Consider the following 16,871-nt stretch of genomic DNA (forward strand, 5'->3'; position numbering starts at 1 on the left):
CATAGCACCAAAATTGGTGCGGCCGCTTGCTAAAGAAAAATAATTATAATATTATAAAGTGGATTATAATTTAAGAGTTAAATTGTACTTTTAAGCTATAAAAAATGTGAAGTGAATTCAAAAACATAAATTTTTATTTAAAAATTTAAAAAGTTTAAATAAAAAACCTAAATATTTCTTAAATCTAAAAAAACCCTAAAACATTAAACATTTTAATTCCAAAATTCAAAAATAACCGCCATCACCACCCCGTTGCTAGTCGTCATGAACAACCATTTCAGTCGTTGTGGTCACCCAGTGATCAAACGTCATCTTAATCCCTTAAATTCCTAAACTTAAATCTCTAAATCTTAAACATTCAAATCCTTAAAAATCCTTTAAATCTTTTGGTCGATCGTGACAATCAACTGTTTGATCGACCTTTTGGCTGATTATTGGCCGTTGATCGTTCGACAATTTGGGAAAACGACAAGCACAACACAGGTGGGTGGGGTAGGGGTTGAAGAAGACGCGGGTTGGGATTTTTAAAAAAAATAATGTTTTTATTTTTAAAAATAAAGTTTTTAAAATTATATAAATGCAACGATCATTATGACCAAGACACTTAAAATGATAACGTTTATAATGTAAGGTACTAAGATTGGCCGAAAAATAGTTTAGACACCTAGATAAAAAAAGATATTTGGACACTTATATTTGTATTAGCTTTTTCAAGAATATTAATATATTCGTTAAATTACAAAACAATCCCTAGAATTTTACAAATGTTATACTTTTTATTTATTTCCCCGTCACACCCTCTCCATTCTTTACTTCGATAACTCGCTATTCTTTTTCCTAATATCTCAAAATTGACCCCAAAGCTTTTAGGGTTTCTTCTTCTCCTCCATTTCCAAGTCCTTGACTTTGCCTATCTGGTAAAATTCGCCCCTTTTTACTCTCTCCCTCTACGCTTTTATCACTCAATTTTCCTCCTGTAATTTCTAATTTTCTAATGTTTGGGTTTGCATGCAGTAATTTGGTTTAATTAGTCTAATTCTTTTGCATGCTCTGGGAATCCTTGCAGCTTATTCTAAAATTTAATTTACTTTCGTATCTAAATTGTTGGGTTTTCGTTAAAGGTTCTGCCTGTTGGTGGGGTTTTGCTGATCTGATTATTATGAGACCCTTGGTTTTTTTTTTCTTTTTAATTGATCTCCCTAGCAATGGATGGCCCGTTTGGTTTATGGCAGCCTTTTTCATTGATAGTCTGTTTAGCTGTCTTATATGTTCGCTTTGAGCACCTTTTTTTTAAAAAAAAATTACTGGTTAGTTATGTGATGCTACTTGTAAATTTTGAGCTTTTATCAATGTAAGTTCTTTTCTGTCTATGGTGTTTCTTTCTTCTTCTTTTTTTGCAATGATTAATTATTAAGCGGGTTGCCTTGGTTTAATGGTTTACGACGATTTTATGGTTCTGTTGTTTGAAGCTTTAGTAGTGTGATTGCTTAGTACTTACTGTAAGTTTGCCTCTTGAGGAATGCCATGGTGCTTAGTACTGACTGCAATGAAAAATCTGTGTCTTTTGGACTAAATTGCCAAATCTTGTGTAATTGTTGTATGATTTCTACCAAACCCATTGCCTGCGTTGCTCATAGTATTAATGTTACTAATGGTTGTAGGTCATGTATAGTTTGTAATGATTTTAAAATTTGGCTTGGTAAAGCCAGTGTAACAGTTCAAAACTTGCAATTTTTTTTTTGATTTTATGTAATCTTTTTGTAGTTTTGTTGTTGTTCATTTAAGTTAAGAAGCGATTTGGAATGGTCCGGGGGAAGCTGATTTTGATTTGCCAGCATGGTGGTGAATTTATGCCGAAAGATGATGGATCCTTGTCATATTCTGGGGGAGATGCACATGCCTTAGATATCAGTCCCGAGACAGAATTCGACAATCTCAAGTACATATTAGCTGAAAAATGTAACTTGGAATATAGATCTTTGACCATCAAATATTTTCTCCCTGGAAACAGGAGAACTCTAATTAATTTGTCTAATGACAAAGACCTAAAAAGGATGTGTGATTTTCATGGGGACTCGGTGACTGCAGATGTTTTCCTTACGGGGACAAAAGTCTTTGCTCCTGTAAATCTTGGCACGCAAGTGAATAGGTAATTGCACACTACCGGCAATTATCAGCATCTTCTAGATTCTTTTTGCTGTTTTTGCTATTCTTTTGTCACCTTTTATTAGGACATGCATTATCTTTGCATCAGCAAGCAAAATGAGAATGTGCTGAACCAATCCATGTTCTTCGATGAGTTTGGGTTTGCCTCAGTATTTGTGCATAGTGGTTAACTGTGGAAATAGTCAAATCAACAGTTACATTAAGATCAGTCATCACTTGCAGGAAAACTGGCGCAAAAGAAGGCTGCGCCTCTGTTACGGGTCCTGCTACTTTCAAGGGTTCTTGCTCTGCTGTCGGCCTGAAGGATGTTAGCATTGGTATAGCAACCCTCCGAAGCCCCACTATAGCAGCAAATACATCAAAACATACTGCTGTCTGTAACATTATTGATGGTCTTTTTGAGGTCAGTGTCATTGATGCAACTGACTGTAGCACAGATACATTTGATATGAGTGCTTCTCCTGCTGAATACGTCAAGAAACGAAGGCGCACTGCCTCCTGGAGTAGTGGGGCAAATGGTCCTACCATTGTGCCTGTTGCTGACAATCTCGGGGAGACAAGACAAACTATATCCCGGGAAAAGGTTACCAGGAAATGCAATCTTGGTGCAATAGCTGGTAATATGAGCCTGGCTCTTCCCAGTGATGCTTCACCAGTGAAACTGGTTGAATTTTGGAAAAATGCTATTACTGGTGAAGGCCAGGATTTCATAAGTGTGGCGGAATTCCGTGATGCTCTACAGAAATATGCCATTGCACATCGGTTTGGTTATAAACTAAGAAAGAATGACACTAATCGTGCTAGTGCTGTATGTGCAGCAGAAGGCTGTCCTTGGAGGATTCATGCATCTTGGGTCCCATCCGACAATGTGTTTAGGGTTAAAAAGCTGCACGAATCACATACTTGTGATGGTGAATCTTGGAAGACTGCCACTCCATCTAAAAGTTGGTTGGTGAATATTATTAAGGATAGGTTAAGAGATAGCCCACACCACAAACCAAAAGAAATTGCCAATGGCATTCTTCGTGATTTTGGGCTTGAGCTGAATTATGCACAAGTATGGCGTGGAATTGAAGATGCTCGGTTGCAACTTCAGGGTTCATACAAAGAGGCTTATGGTCAGTTCCCCTGGTACTGTGAGAAGATAGAGGAGGCAAATCCTGGTAGTTTTACGAAGCTTCTCATTGGAGATGATAGAACATTTCAGCGTCTTTTTCTATCCTTTCATGCTACAGTTTATGGTTTCCAAAGTGGTTGCCGTCCCCTTCTTTTCCTCGAAGCCATCCCTTTGAAATCAAAATACCATGAAATTCTTCTCACAGGCACTGCACTGGATGGGGATGACGGGATTTTCCCTGTTGCATTTGCTGTTGTAGACGATGAAAATGAGGACAGTTGGCATTGGTTTTTGAAGCAGCTGAAATCTGCAGTGTCGACTTCTCGTTCTCTAACATTTGTCTCTGATAGAGATAAGGGATTAATGAAGCATGTGCTTGAAATATTTGAGAATGCACACCATGGTTACTCAATATACTACTTGATGGACAGCTTCATACAAAACTTGAAGGGACCCTTCCATGGAGAAGGGAGAGCTTCATTGCCTGGGTGTTTCTTGGCTGCAGCGAAAGCAGTCCGACTTGGTGTTTTTAAGATGTACACCGAGCAAATTAAACTGGTTTCTCCAAATGCTCATGATTGGATCATGCAAAATGAGCCTGAATGCTGGGTAAATGCATTTTTCAAAGGTGAGCTTTATAATCACATAACACTCAACATTGCAGAGTTGTATGCTGACTGGATAGAGGAAGCGCGAGAACTACCCATCATGCAAAAGATAGAAGTACTAAGATGTACAATCATGAATTAATAGAAGGTTCTCGAACTGAATCAAGTAACTGGACTACGAAACTTACACCATCGAAGCAGGAAATGTTACAAGAAGAATTCGCAAAAGCACATGGTCTGAAAGTATTATTCTCATCCGACACCCTATTTGAAGTTCATGATAACTCCATTCATGTTGTGAATATTGTTAAACAACACTGCAGTTGTGCCATGTGGAAACCAACTGGCCTTCCTTGCCATCATGCGATTGCAGTCTTTAGCTCCACAGGTAGGGATGTGTATGATTATTGTTCAAGGTGCTTCACAGTAGATAGCTTCCGATCAGCATTTGCTGGGAGCATAAACCCTGCTTCAGCCATTGTTCACCCTGGTGGAAACGAAGAAGATGACGATGAACAGATAATGCCTCCATGCATATCACGACCATTAGGTCAACAACAGAAGAAAGTAAGAAGGAATAAAAGCCAGGGAATCATCAGAAGATCCGTTTGCTGCACTCGGTGCAAAGGAGTCGGGCATAATAAGGTTTCATGCAAGGTAAGCTTATAGGGAGCATTTATCTCTTGTATGTATGTATAACTCTGTACAGCTTTCATGGTCACTTCAGGTAATTTCCAGTTCCTTTTAATAACAATCTCCATGGACTAACTACATTTGCATGCCATGAATAGTTGTATTAGGCTAAAGATTTTGTTGCACCTCAACTCTCATCCTCTTGTTATGGTTGCAATTGGGTAGGTTGAATTTTGTTTGGATTTCAGTCATTCCTTCTTTTAAATACAAATATATTCATGTTTAGTACTTTAATTTTTTTTTAATTTTCATAATTCGGAGGTCTCTTACGGAAGCTGCTCTCAACCTGGTGTTGGGGGTAGCCTACTATCTTACCTCCCCCTTACCCCATATATATGGGAAAAAGGGACATCCATTTATTTTTTTAGTAAATTTTCAATTATTTTAATTTTTAAGTTATTATTTTTAATTCTTGTTAAACATTTTTAGTTCATTTTATTTTTTTTTTAAATATTTTATTGTGTATATATATATTTTCTTAGGAAATGAATAAATCTTCAAACTTCTTTTTTTTTTCTTCTTGGAAAAAAAAAAGAAAAAAGAAATCAATCTAAGTTCTATTATATTATCATTCACACTTTTAACTGTCATGTCAGCAAAGTTAACGAACATGTCAGTAAAATATCATTTGCACATAGTAAAGTATCAAGCACTCGATTAGATTTGTTTGTATATAAGCTTGAACTCAAATTAAATATCATTTGCACATTGTATTTTTGTCATATAAAATATTTAAAATATATATTGAAAAGCTTGATTAAATTGTTGTATGGCAATTGTTGATGTAGTTAGATTTATCTATATTTATTTTTTGTTTGATTTTTTATAAATGAAATTTAATATTTTTCTTGTATGATCCTTCACTCCTATAATCTCGAGTGGCTAATTATTTTGTGTTATCGGTTATAAATTTTTTTTATTATACGTTTCGTTTATGAAGTTCATTATTATAATTTTAAATATTTTTTCTTTTTCTTTGGTTGTCCTTCCGGTTCTTTAGGGTGCTGTCCTAACTAATTCGAATTAACTCGTGTCGCACACCTGATTTTGGTGAGTGAATCTTTCAAAGGGAATTTTCTATATACACGGGACATCGAACTCAAGATCAATTTAAACGATATCAGACTGCTTACCAATTGAATTAATCTCCTTTTAATAAAACTAACCGCTCTCTCTCTATATATAAAGAGCTCGATTAAATTCGCAAGCTGTTGGAGCCTCATTTTATAGGTGCTGGAGTTTGGGTTCAACCGGTTGACTGAACAAATAAATAGAACATTTCAAGAGATAATCAAACCTTGTATAAGTTGTGCTTAGAACAAAGTATCAAACCGATTGACTGAGTTCTGCATCTACTTGATCCAGGACTTGTCCTACCTTTGATAATTTTTAGTAACTATCTACATATTTATTATTAAAATAATAATAAAATTATATTTCTAAAAATATCATAAAATAGTATAAAAATTTATAATATCATTTCTAGAATTACCTATTAAGAATTTTAGATATTTATAAAATTAATGACTATAATATTAATATTTGCTAATAATCTAATTACTATTAAAATTTATAAATATGGTTTATTATTATATAGTAATTTTATATATGATTTATAATAAAAAATAATCCTAATTTTTTTTGAAATTCTCATATTCTCCTCGAAACTCTAAATAACAAATCCTTTCGCCCTTTGTCGTCGCAGAATCAACGACCACCCCGAAATGTAAAATGTTTTATGTGAATCACGAACAACGATTAATCAAAGGGCGAATGACAAACAACGTGAAAAGTGAGAGGATGAGACTTTAATGCGGTGGTAACGACATGGCTATCGATGACGATGGTGGGTGAATTGAGGCATTTAGAAATTAGGGTTCTAGGAAATTTAATGTTTTTTAGGATTTTTAGGAATCACAGGGGTTTATTTTTAAAAATTAATTAATTTTTATTATAAATCTTATATAAAATTATTTATATATATATTAATATTATTAATATTATATATTAATATATAAATAATATTTTTGGATATATTAATAAATTATAAATAATTTGAATTGTATAATATGTATGTTATATTTGAAAAATTATATCAATAACTTAAGTTAGCTTAGTGGTTATGTTATAGCCTTTGATTCTAAAGGTCTCATTTATAATTCCCCCCAAACACAACATTTTATCAAAATTTCTCAAATAAAATGACGTTGTTTTGAGTCTTTTGAGGCGTCAAAATAACTGCACCAAAATGATGTCGTTTTGGTGTAGCGGCCACATCATCTATCATTAGCTATGTCATCATTCCTCTAGTTGTTTAACGGCAGAGTGACATAAGTAAAACGAAAATCAAAATTCAGTATTATAATTGACAAAATTAAAAGTTCCGTGTTATAAACAAGTCAACACGTAAAGTTTAATGGTGTCTAAAGTAGTTTTTCCTATAATTAATATAAAGCGTGTCAATTACTTTCATTTAATTAACATAAAACTGTTTTTAATGCTCAAAATATTTTAAACAAAATATTTCAAAGTTATAACTCCTTTAACATAATTTAAAATTCATGATTGCCATCATAAAATTGGTTTAATACTAATTAATTATGTATGCTATTGAATATTTTAAACAACAATATTGTATAATTTAAAGCAGCTATAACTACTAAGGGTAAACTACTCAAATGACCTAACTATGGATTATTGTATATATGACCACCATACTTTCAATTTTGTCAATATGACCACATACCTATTTAAGTAGTTTCAATAAAGCCATCCGTCGTTAATATTTAATGAAAGTGCTTACGTGGTACTTAAACGTGTAATTATACCAATTTTGTTAATTTAAACGTAAGTAATTCTGTTAAAGGTTAATAGCAGGTGGCTTGATTGAAATCCACTTAAATAATTATGTGGTCATATTGATAAAACTGAAAGTACGGTGGTCATATCAACATCAACCTCATAGTTAAGTGGCCAATTAAATAATTTACCAAACTATTAAAAAATGATTTACTAATCGATGGAAATAACCCCTGTTAATATTCATAGCAATATAAAACGTTAATTAATATAATTTAATATAAAACCAATATAAAATGTTTTCATGGTACAAGAACATTGGAGAGAGAGATGAAGTTTTATAGTTAATTTAAAACGCGTTAGTTATTTTCATTTAATTAAAAACATTTATATTTTTAAACAAATATATTGAGTTGTATAATTTACTTATATTAAGATTAACAATCAGCACATATGATGTTTGTGCTACGGAAACATGAAATTACATATAAAATTTTAATCACCGGAAATAGATTATCGATAGAAAATATATATAAAAAATTTTAAATATAAAAGAATTTAATTTTAGACAAAATTTTAATTCGAGAAAGAAAGTAATAATAATAAATAAATATTATTATATAAATTGAATGAAGCACAATAAATAAAGAAATAAAGTATAGAAACGGAATTTATTACTCGTGTATAGACATTGAGTCAGATGAGCAGAGCCGAATAAATAGAAAGAAGAGTCGAATAAATAGAAGTAGAATTTTGTTGGGTTTTGTATAAACAGTTTTCTTAAGACATATATGTTCTCTCATCGGTGTTTTGAGTCACGTTGGACGTCGGTCTCTCAAAATACAACAACAAATGATCACAATAGTAAGCACAATCGTAGTGATCAGTCGAACATAATCTTGTATTTCTCTATCATCGGACAGAACGAATTTAGAAAGAATTTTCTAAGTGTTTTTCTATTCTAAAGTTCTTAACTTGTGTTGTGTTGTGTTTAAGATGCCTCGACTAGTCTATATAAAAGAAGAGAAAATTGATTGAAGGGTTAAGATCAAAAGCCTTAAACTTTTGATTAAATGATTTAATCTTTTGATAAAAGAATTTAACCTTTCCATAAAGAAAATTGTTGAATATGTATGATTGAATGAATATAACTTTAAATAAAAATTTAAGTCTATTAATGACGTGACATATTATTAATAATTTATAAATAACTTCAATTTATTCAATTACTTTTCCAACATTTAAAAATTCCAAGGGGACAACTGCCCCCACATGCCACTCAATTCATCCTTTCTTTCTGTTGAGGCCATCTTCGTCGAAGAACAAAAAACCCTTCACAGTAGAAATCTCCTAGATCTAGGGTGTAGGTTTAATTTTTAAGTTGATTGGGGTTGTTTTCGAGGACAAAGCCTTGGGATGAAGTCGTCAGAAGCTTTTTCTTTTGTCATTGGCGTCGATTCACGACAACCAATGGGACGATTCTCCTTCCTCTACTTTGGAAGAAAGAAGGGAGAGCTTTCAGGAGAGAGCTTTCAGGAGAGTGCTTTTTTGAGAGGGTTTTTTTTGAGAGGGAGGATAATACCAAAGATATAACATTTTTGCTTATATGTCGGGTTGACTCGTGGTGTGGTTTAGGGGTGTTCGTGATCAGTTTAGATCGGTTTTTGACTAAAAATTCATCTGATCTAAAAGTATAAATGTTTACAGTTTAGATCGGTTTGGATGTTTCTAAAAAAATTAATCCGATCCGATCCAATTAAGTACGGTTTCATTCGGTTTGGATTTATGCGGTTTTTGAATTCTAATTTTTTAAAATAATTCTTGATTTTTTTTCTCATAAAAAACAACATATGTATAACAAAAACAAAGAGAATATATATTTTAACAAATGCAAGCTTGTGAAGCTTACAAAGAGAATATATATTTTAACAAATACAAGTTTGTGAAATTTACTCACATTAATAGTTTAGCATCAGTTTGTAGATAGAACCAAAATTTTTCATCTTTGGGCATAGATGAGTCGATTTATTTTTCTTTTGTAAATTCAATATTGCTAAGATGCAAAATTACAGCAACCACTCGAAATATTGCTTCCTGGATAGTGATGGGGGACAAAATATCAAAGCATTGAAGCACAATGTGTGGTAGATAACCATTCATTGTAAGAGACTATAATTTTGGTTCGGTTTGGATCGGTTCCAGATTTCTAAACCAAAACCGAACCGATCGGTTTTTTTAAAACTAAACACACTAAATCGATTTCGGTTTTTTTCGGTTATCAATTTTTTGGATCGGATTATATCTGAACACCATTAGTGAGGTCTGTGCATTTTTGCGTTGTGGGTTAATCACGCATTTAATGCGCCAATATTCTGAATAGACTCTGATTTTGTCCCTTTTCGAACTAATTTCCTATTAATTTCGGTAATTTATTTTATATTTATTTCAGATTCGTCCCTTTTATTTACCTATTTAGCTTCTATGATTGTTAGTATGCATTTTATCCATGATATTTGTATTTAGTTCGTCGTATCAGTTCTAACAATTTGTCTTTTGTTTTTTATTTGAGTATGTGATTCTGTTTTCCTTTTGATTTAATCCCTGATTGTTGTTTATTATTTTTCACATTTAGTCACTGTATTTTGCGTTTGTTCAGTATGATCCATGCATTAATATATATACATATATATGTATGTATGTGTATTTTTATATTACAAGTTTACATTTGACTAAAATCCTGCAAATTTTCTAAATACGAGCTTTTTGTGCCACCAAAATTTATGCGATTTCTCTTATTGTTTTATTGTTTTTTATTTTTATCATTGCCCATTATATGTGAATTTGGATCCAGCAGGAAGCTTGAGATCTTCCCAATCTTCATTCTTCATCTTTGAGAAATAGTTGTCAACTTGAGTGCCAGTGATAAGCTCCAACTTCGTTGGCTCCCACTGGCAAAATAAAAGGAAAAAGGTGACTCAGTCCCAAAACTTGATGATATTTAAGGATTCAAGAGTCTGAAGAGAGAATCCTAACCTTTGGCTTCTTATCTTTTTCCAGTATTATGGCCCTGCATCCCTGTTAAGTACCATAGATTTCAATTGGTTGAAGAAATGGTGTGAAACAAAACGAGCCAAAATGCATAAGTTTGAGACAGCTGGAACCTCAAAAAAGTCCTTGCTGAATTCTCTGCGCAAGAAATGGCAAGTCATTCTATATTCACGAACGAGGCATGGACCTACACCTTGGAGTCTCCCTACTCTACTCTGATATTGTAAGAGAAAATCAAACTCATTGGCATGTCCCAATCAATATGAATCCGTCAACTTACTGATCTTAGAGAAATCTTAAGACTTGTTGGTGAAGCCTTTTTCAGTGTTTGAATTGTAATAGAGATCCAACCATCACTTCCATCAACAGCCTCGTTCTCCTGTGTAAGAATGATGGTACACAAATTGCAGGGAACTTTGTAAACTCATGCAAGAGACATTGAAAGAGACCATCAGATTAATGTTTCTGATAACAAACGAAATCGAATTATCAACTTACAAGAGCAGATAAAATCTATTCAACTGTTTTTTGAGAGAAGCATATATCAATGACATCTAATCTGCAGCCATGTAATGTAACCAATGATAATGAACAGATATCAAACTAATTATGCAGGAAAATACATTGTTAATAGAAAACTAACCGATTGCACACACTCTGCTCTTTCAGTGAGGGTCACTCCGAGTATTGGCCAATGATTGATGAAATCATTTCTGGATCACTGGAATCCACAGCACAGAATGCAGCTTCTAACATGAGTAATTTATGTTGATTAAGTGAAAAGATGTAAAAATAATTATAAACAATGAAGTGAAATTTCCAAGGCATAAGGCAAGAGAATCCATACTGCCTACTTATTCTAAAGAACTAGTAGGATCAGAAACTTTCTTACAGCAGGAAAAACAATCTTTTACCTAAACTAATCATGCTACCTCTACTAGAGAAAGGATACACAAATCTACATTGTCTCAGATATATTTTGAACTCTAGTACTTTAGGTTGGGAAACATACTGCTGACGGAACAAAGTGAGTTTGCAAGGCCACATGCAAACTAATAATGTAACTTATTAACTTTTTAGTAAAGGATCTACTATCTGATATTCACAAAAAGAATGAAGGAATCCATACCTTCCCTAATATACTGTACCAAAGCTGCAAGATCTCCACCAGAACAAAATGCTCTTCCTTTCACCTAATGACAAATAGCCAGCTATCAGGTATATTCTCTTCAATGCTAAAACATTGGCTTGCAAAACCAATATAAAAACGTCACCAGATTCAAATGTCTTACAGTTTCCCCTAATGACATGCAAAACCAAAATAAAAACTTCATATATATTTTTTAATAGTTGGAGGAGCAAAATCGATCGATTTAAATTAAAAATAGAAAATGATAAGACTTTTATTAAAAGAAGTTGAATTACGAAGTGAAAAACAGTTAACAAATTATCTATGTTCAGGCATTCCACAATGTTTCTGGGCAGCGAAGCTTTTAAAATGACATTTCACATTTTACTCCACAAACTATCTATGCTGTATTTAATTATAAACTCTCTCATGTTTTCCTCTCACTGAACAAAGTTTCTCTCACTTTCTAGCTTCTTTTGGAAGCTTGTTAACTTAACCACGGTGGCCTCCATTTTGCCAGATCTCGGCACCAACATCCTGATTCCAATTTCCAGCTTGTGCCGTTATTGGAATTGTCTTTTCTCTCGTACAATGGGTTCTAGTTTCCCAGGTCAAGCTCTCTCTAGGTTCCGCCCCCAACAACGGTGCCGGTGGCAAAAACGGCTACGCCGATTACCTCATTGAAGAAGAAGAAGGACTTAATGACCATAACGTTGTTCTTAAATGCGCTGAAATTCAAAACGTCGTCTCTGAAGGTCGTTGCTCTCTTTGATTGTTATTTTTTAAAGGCTTTGCTATCTGGGGTTTTGAAAAAATGGAACCTTTTGGTCATTTTCTTAAGTTGTTTTTTGGTTTTCATGCTGAATCACTTAATCAATATGGTCTTCGGAAATTTGGGTTCTGTTTTTTTTTTCTTTCGATTTTTTATGTTCTGAAAGTTTAGATCTTTAGTTTCTCATTATGTTTGATTGTAGGAGTTTTTGGTTTGTTTTATTTTGGCTTGTTTTATTTTGGCGTTGTCATGTGCACTTTGAAGATAGAGTTTTGGAGCACGAGGTTTTATGTTTCATCATGTTTTCCTATGTGAAAGTTTAGTTTAGTGATTTTTTAAAATAAAATGTTGGGATGTTTCCTTTATATATATATATATAATGTGAGTGCTTCAATGAATGTTTATTCAAATCAAAGTGTAGGGTGATGGGGGAATCGAGTCTGGACCAACGTGTATTTATTAATTATATCTCACAATCAATATACATTTAAGTTGTTGTGTTGATTTTCTGTTTGCACATTGAGAACATATTTGGGATCTAGGCCTTTTTCCTTTTGGGTTTAAACTTTAGATGTTGTAGCAGAAGGCATGATGGCATTGAAAGACCGGACATTTTCTCATGATTGTGTTGTATGCTTATTGCTTACTGTGTGAAAACGTGTTCTGCTAATTAATATGCAGATTTGGAGTTCCATGGAAAACTGAATGTTCAGGAACCAAGTTTGTTAAGGAAATCAATCCTTTTTGTTGAACTGGATCTCGAAGTCCTGCTTTATATGGGACCTGAATAAAGTTTCCAGTGGCCTGAACTCTTAAATTTGTTTAATTTTTATGGGGCCTGAATTCTTCAATTTGTTTAGTTTGTAAGGTGTACGTATTAAGTTTCCAGTGGCCATACTTCTTCAATTCGTATACTCTCAAAGTGTTGCTTAACAAGGACATAGAAGTGGATGATTTAATTACTTTGTCCGAAATAGTTGTGTAGTTTCCTTCCTTATTTTTTCTTTTACTGCTGGAAAATTTTGTTATCATGAATGAATTACACTTTGTTTCACTTTTTGAATGTGAACCGATTTTGAATCATATCCATGCTTCCAAGGTTGTAACATACTAAGCTGTTTTTCTTGTTTGTTTCCGCTTTCTCTGAGATTTATAATAAATATAACTGTTGTTAAAATGCAAAAATATATTTAGATTCAATACATATTTTAATTTCCTATCAACAAAATGTTAATATTCCAAAATGAAGTTTCCTTTTTAATTTGTTTCTATTGCTTTGCGTCAAAGAATGAAGCAAGGATGGTAATAAGATCACTCTAGCTTTATTCGATAGACAATGTTTGTGACAATATGCTTTTACTACAAAGAATTATGGTTTATATCTTGTTGTTCTGTTTGCTACCTTTTCTAATTGTAAGTTTTGGAAAGACTTCCCAGTTAGCTAATATTTTGATTTATGAGTTTACACGTGCAACCTCATTTCTTTACACCGAGTATCAGTATGTTGGCATCTTTATGATTGCTTTTGCAATCTTGATTTTCCTCTTCCTTGGCTCTGTAGAGGGTTTCAGCATGAAGAGCCAACCTTGCACATATGACCTATCTAGGATGTGCTATCCTGCCCTTGCCACTGCTGCATTCAGCACCATATCTTTCTTGCTCAGTGCTGTCACTTCAGTTGTTTCTGGCTTTCTTGGGATGAAAATTGCTACTTATGCTAATGCTAGAACCACCCTTGAGGCAAGAAAGGGAGTTGGAAAGGCATTTATCACTGCTTTTAGATCTGGTGCTGTAATGGGCTTTCTTCTTGCTGCAAATGGCCTTTTGGTGTTTTACATTGCCATCAATGTATTCAAGCTCTACTACGGTGATGACTGGGGTGGTCTTTTTGAGGCAATCACTGGTTATGGGCTTGGAGGTTCATCCATGGCACTTTTTGGCAGAGTTGGTGGAGGAATCTATACCAAAGCTGCTGATGTGAGTGCTGATCTTGTAGGCAAGGTGGAGAGGAACATTCCTGAGGATGACCCTAGAAACCCAGCTGTACGTGACATGCATCTACTATTATATGTTGTAGCTTTTTTGAGATTTGACACCGAGTAGTAGTTACTTTTCTAGGGTTGTATCTGAGTTACTTCTGTGTTTTCAGGTGATTGCTGACAATGTTGGGGATAATGTTGGTGATATTGCTGGAATGGGATCTGACCTTTTTGGGTCGTATGCTGAATCATCTTGTGCTGCACTTGTTGTTGCTTCCATCTCTTCTTTTGGCATCAATCATGAGTTGACTCCTATGTTATATCCTCTCATCATCAATTCTGTTGGTATCATTGTTTGTTTAATCACCACCTTATTTGCAACTGATTTCTTTGAGATCAAGGCTGTTAAGGAAATCGAGCCATCATTGAAGAGGCAACTTATCATCTCCACTGTTCTCAAGACTATTGGAATTGCAATTATTAGTTGGGTAGCTCTTCCGCCTTCCTTTACCATTTTCAATTTCGGAGACCAGAAAGTTGTGAAGAACTGGTAAACTGTGTGCTTCTTTTATTGAGAAATGTCAAAAGTCAAACGCTTGCATTAGAATGAGTAACATTGTGTTCTTTCTGCAGGCAACTATTCTTATGTGTTGCTGTTGGTCTTTGGGCTGGCCTAATTATTGGTTTTGTAACTGAGTACTATACTAGCAATGCATACAGGTTACTCATCTTGATATCATTAATTTTCTGCTTTTGTTATCCTTTGTTATCGGTGATTTTAACACACTTTATTTTATCCTGCATCCCCGTTCAAGACGTCGCTGATTCCTGCAGGACTGCTTGCATTGGGTTACAAGTCTTGCATTATTCCTATTTTTGCTATTGCTATCAGTATTTTTGTTAGTTTTAGCTTTGCGGCTATGTATGGCATTTCTGTTGCTGCCCTTGGAATGCTGAGCACCATAGCTACTGGATTGGCTATCGATGCTTATGGTCCCATCAGTGATAATGCGGGAGGCATTGCTGAGATGGCTGGCATGAGCCATAGAATACGAGACAGAACTGATGCTCTTGATGCTGCAGGAAACACCACCGCTGCTATCGGAAAGGTTTGATTTGTTTTCACTTAGTACATGGCTTAGATTTTCTAATTTATTTGGTTTATGGCAATCTCTATGTTTGTTCTGCAAAACAAGTTCTAAAGCAGTTTTTTTTTTTGTAGGCATGAAGCAGCTATTGTTTCAGTTGTGGGTTAATAGGTGTTCATTTGAAACCTCTGCATATCTTTCCATGGTTTCGCCATTGGTTCAGCAGCCTTGGTGTCTCTTGCCCTCTTTGGTGCCTTTGTGAGCCGTGCTGCAATTTCAAAGTTGATATATTGACCCCTAAAGTTTTCATTGGTTTGCTTACTGGGGCAATGCTTCCTTACTGGTTCTCGGCTGTGACCATGAAGAGTGTGGGAAGTGCAGCTTTGAAAATGGTTGAGGAAGTGCGCAGACAATTCAACACTATCCCAGGTCTCATGGATGACACGGCTAAGCCACACTATGCTACCTGTGTTAAGATCTCAACTGATGCCTCTATCAAAGAAATTATCCCACCTGGTGCCCTTGTTATGCTCACACCTGTTATCGTTGGGATCTTTTTCGGTGTCGAAACTCTCTCTGGTGTCCTGGCTGGATCCCTTGTCTCTGGCGTACAGGTGATGTTAACAAATCTGGATATTGTCTATATAATTTCAAATTTCATTTTTAATTCTTACAATACGGCACAAGACTTTTTCTTACAGAAGGTTCATCTTAATGTTTGTTTCTGTTCTGGTATGTTTCCAGATTGCTGTATCTGCATCCAACACAGGGGGTGCTTGGGATAATGACAAGAAGTATATCGAGGTATTTCTATCTCTGAATTGACTGATATCATGTGATCTAATCTTATGATCGACGTTTTTCTAAGTAACTATTCTATATTTATGCTCTTGCTTTTGTTGTTAATTGTTGTAGGCTGGTGCGTCAGAACATGCAAGAACTCTTGGTCCCGAAGGATCAGACCCACATAAGGTAGCTGTTATTGGTGACACCATTGGAGAACCTCTAAAGGATACATCTAGGCCATCGCTCAACATACTCATCAAGCTAATGGCCGTTGAATCACTTGTCTTTTCTCCCTTCTTTGCTACCCATGGTGGACTGCTGTTTAAGATATTTTAAGAGGAAACAAACATCAGCTAGTGGTCCATTGATCCCAGACTCTGCTGGGTTCTTTTCCAATTCTCGTTTTGAAGTATATTTAGTCTGTAACACATTTTGACTCTAGAGACCATATCCTCTCAAAAGCCAAAATGGCAAATTAAAAGTTTTCCTTGTAAAGAGTTCGTCATGATATTGATGACCAATTTATAGAAATGAGTTAAAACTGTATTGTTACCATTATCACTTTTTGTTATATTAAGAATCTTGATTTTTTTGACCGTGTCTAACTTTGTTTTGTCGCTCTAATATTCCTGTATATAATGATAATGCATGGATTATTGAGCATTGCAGCCTGCAGGAACAAGAGG

The 16,871-nt window shown here is 34.4% G+C and overlaps 1 protein-coding gene and 2 pseudogenes across 2 annotated transcripts; 2 read left to right on the plus strand and 1 right to left on the minus strand.

The window, feature by feature from the left end:
* The first annotated feature begins 829 nt into the window (after positions 1 to 829).
* Positions 830 to 4,407, plus strand: LOC120176880. Of its 2 annotated transcripts, none has more exons than XM_039183183.1 (3): positions 830 to 917; positions 1,786 to 2,149; positions 2,389 to 4,407. In XM_039183183.1, the coding sequence occupies exons 2-3, from the start codon at positions 1,803 to 1,805 to the stop codon at positions 4,031 to 4,033; spliced, it is 1,992 nt and encodes a 663-aa protein (XP_039039114.1). In that variant the 5' UTR covers positions 830 to 917; positions 1,786 to 1,802; the 3' UTR covers positions 4,034 to 4,407. The 2 variants fall into 2 exon arrangements, with proteins under 2 accessions (XP_039039114.1, XP_039039113.1); XM_039183182.1 differs by having other exon boundaries at positions 844 to 917; positions 1,765 to 2,149.
* A 5,795-nt stretch (positions 4,408 to 10,202) lies between these two features.
* On the minus strand, positions 10,203 to 11,187 carry LOC120176906 (annotated as a pseudogene).
* A 2,516-nt stretch (positions 11,188 to 13,703) lies between these two features.
* LOC120176907 lies at positions 13,704 to 16,660 on the plus strand (annotated as a pseudogene).
* The last annotated feature ends 211 nt before the right edge of the window (positions 16,661 to 16,871 follow it).

Source organism: Hibiscus syriacus, unplaced genomic scaffold (assembly GCF_006381635.1).
Source record: "Hibiscus syriacus cultivar Baekdansim isolate YM2019G1 unplaced genomic scaffold, ASM638163v2 tig00112260_pilon, whole genome shotgun sequence".
Taxonomy (NCBI): domain Eukaryota; kingdom Viridiplantae; phylum Streptophyta; class Magnoliopsida; order Malvales; family Malvaceae; genus Hibiscus; species Hibiscus syriacus.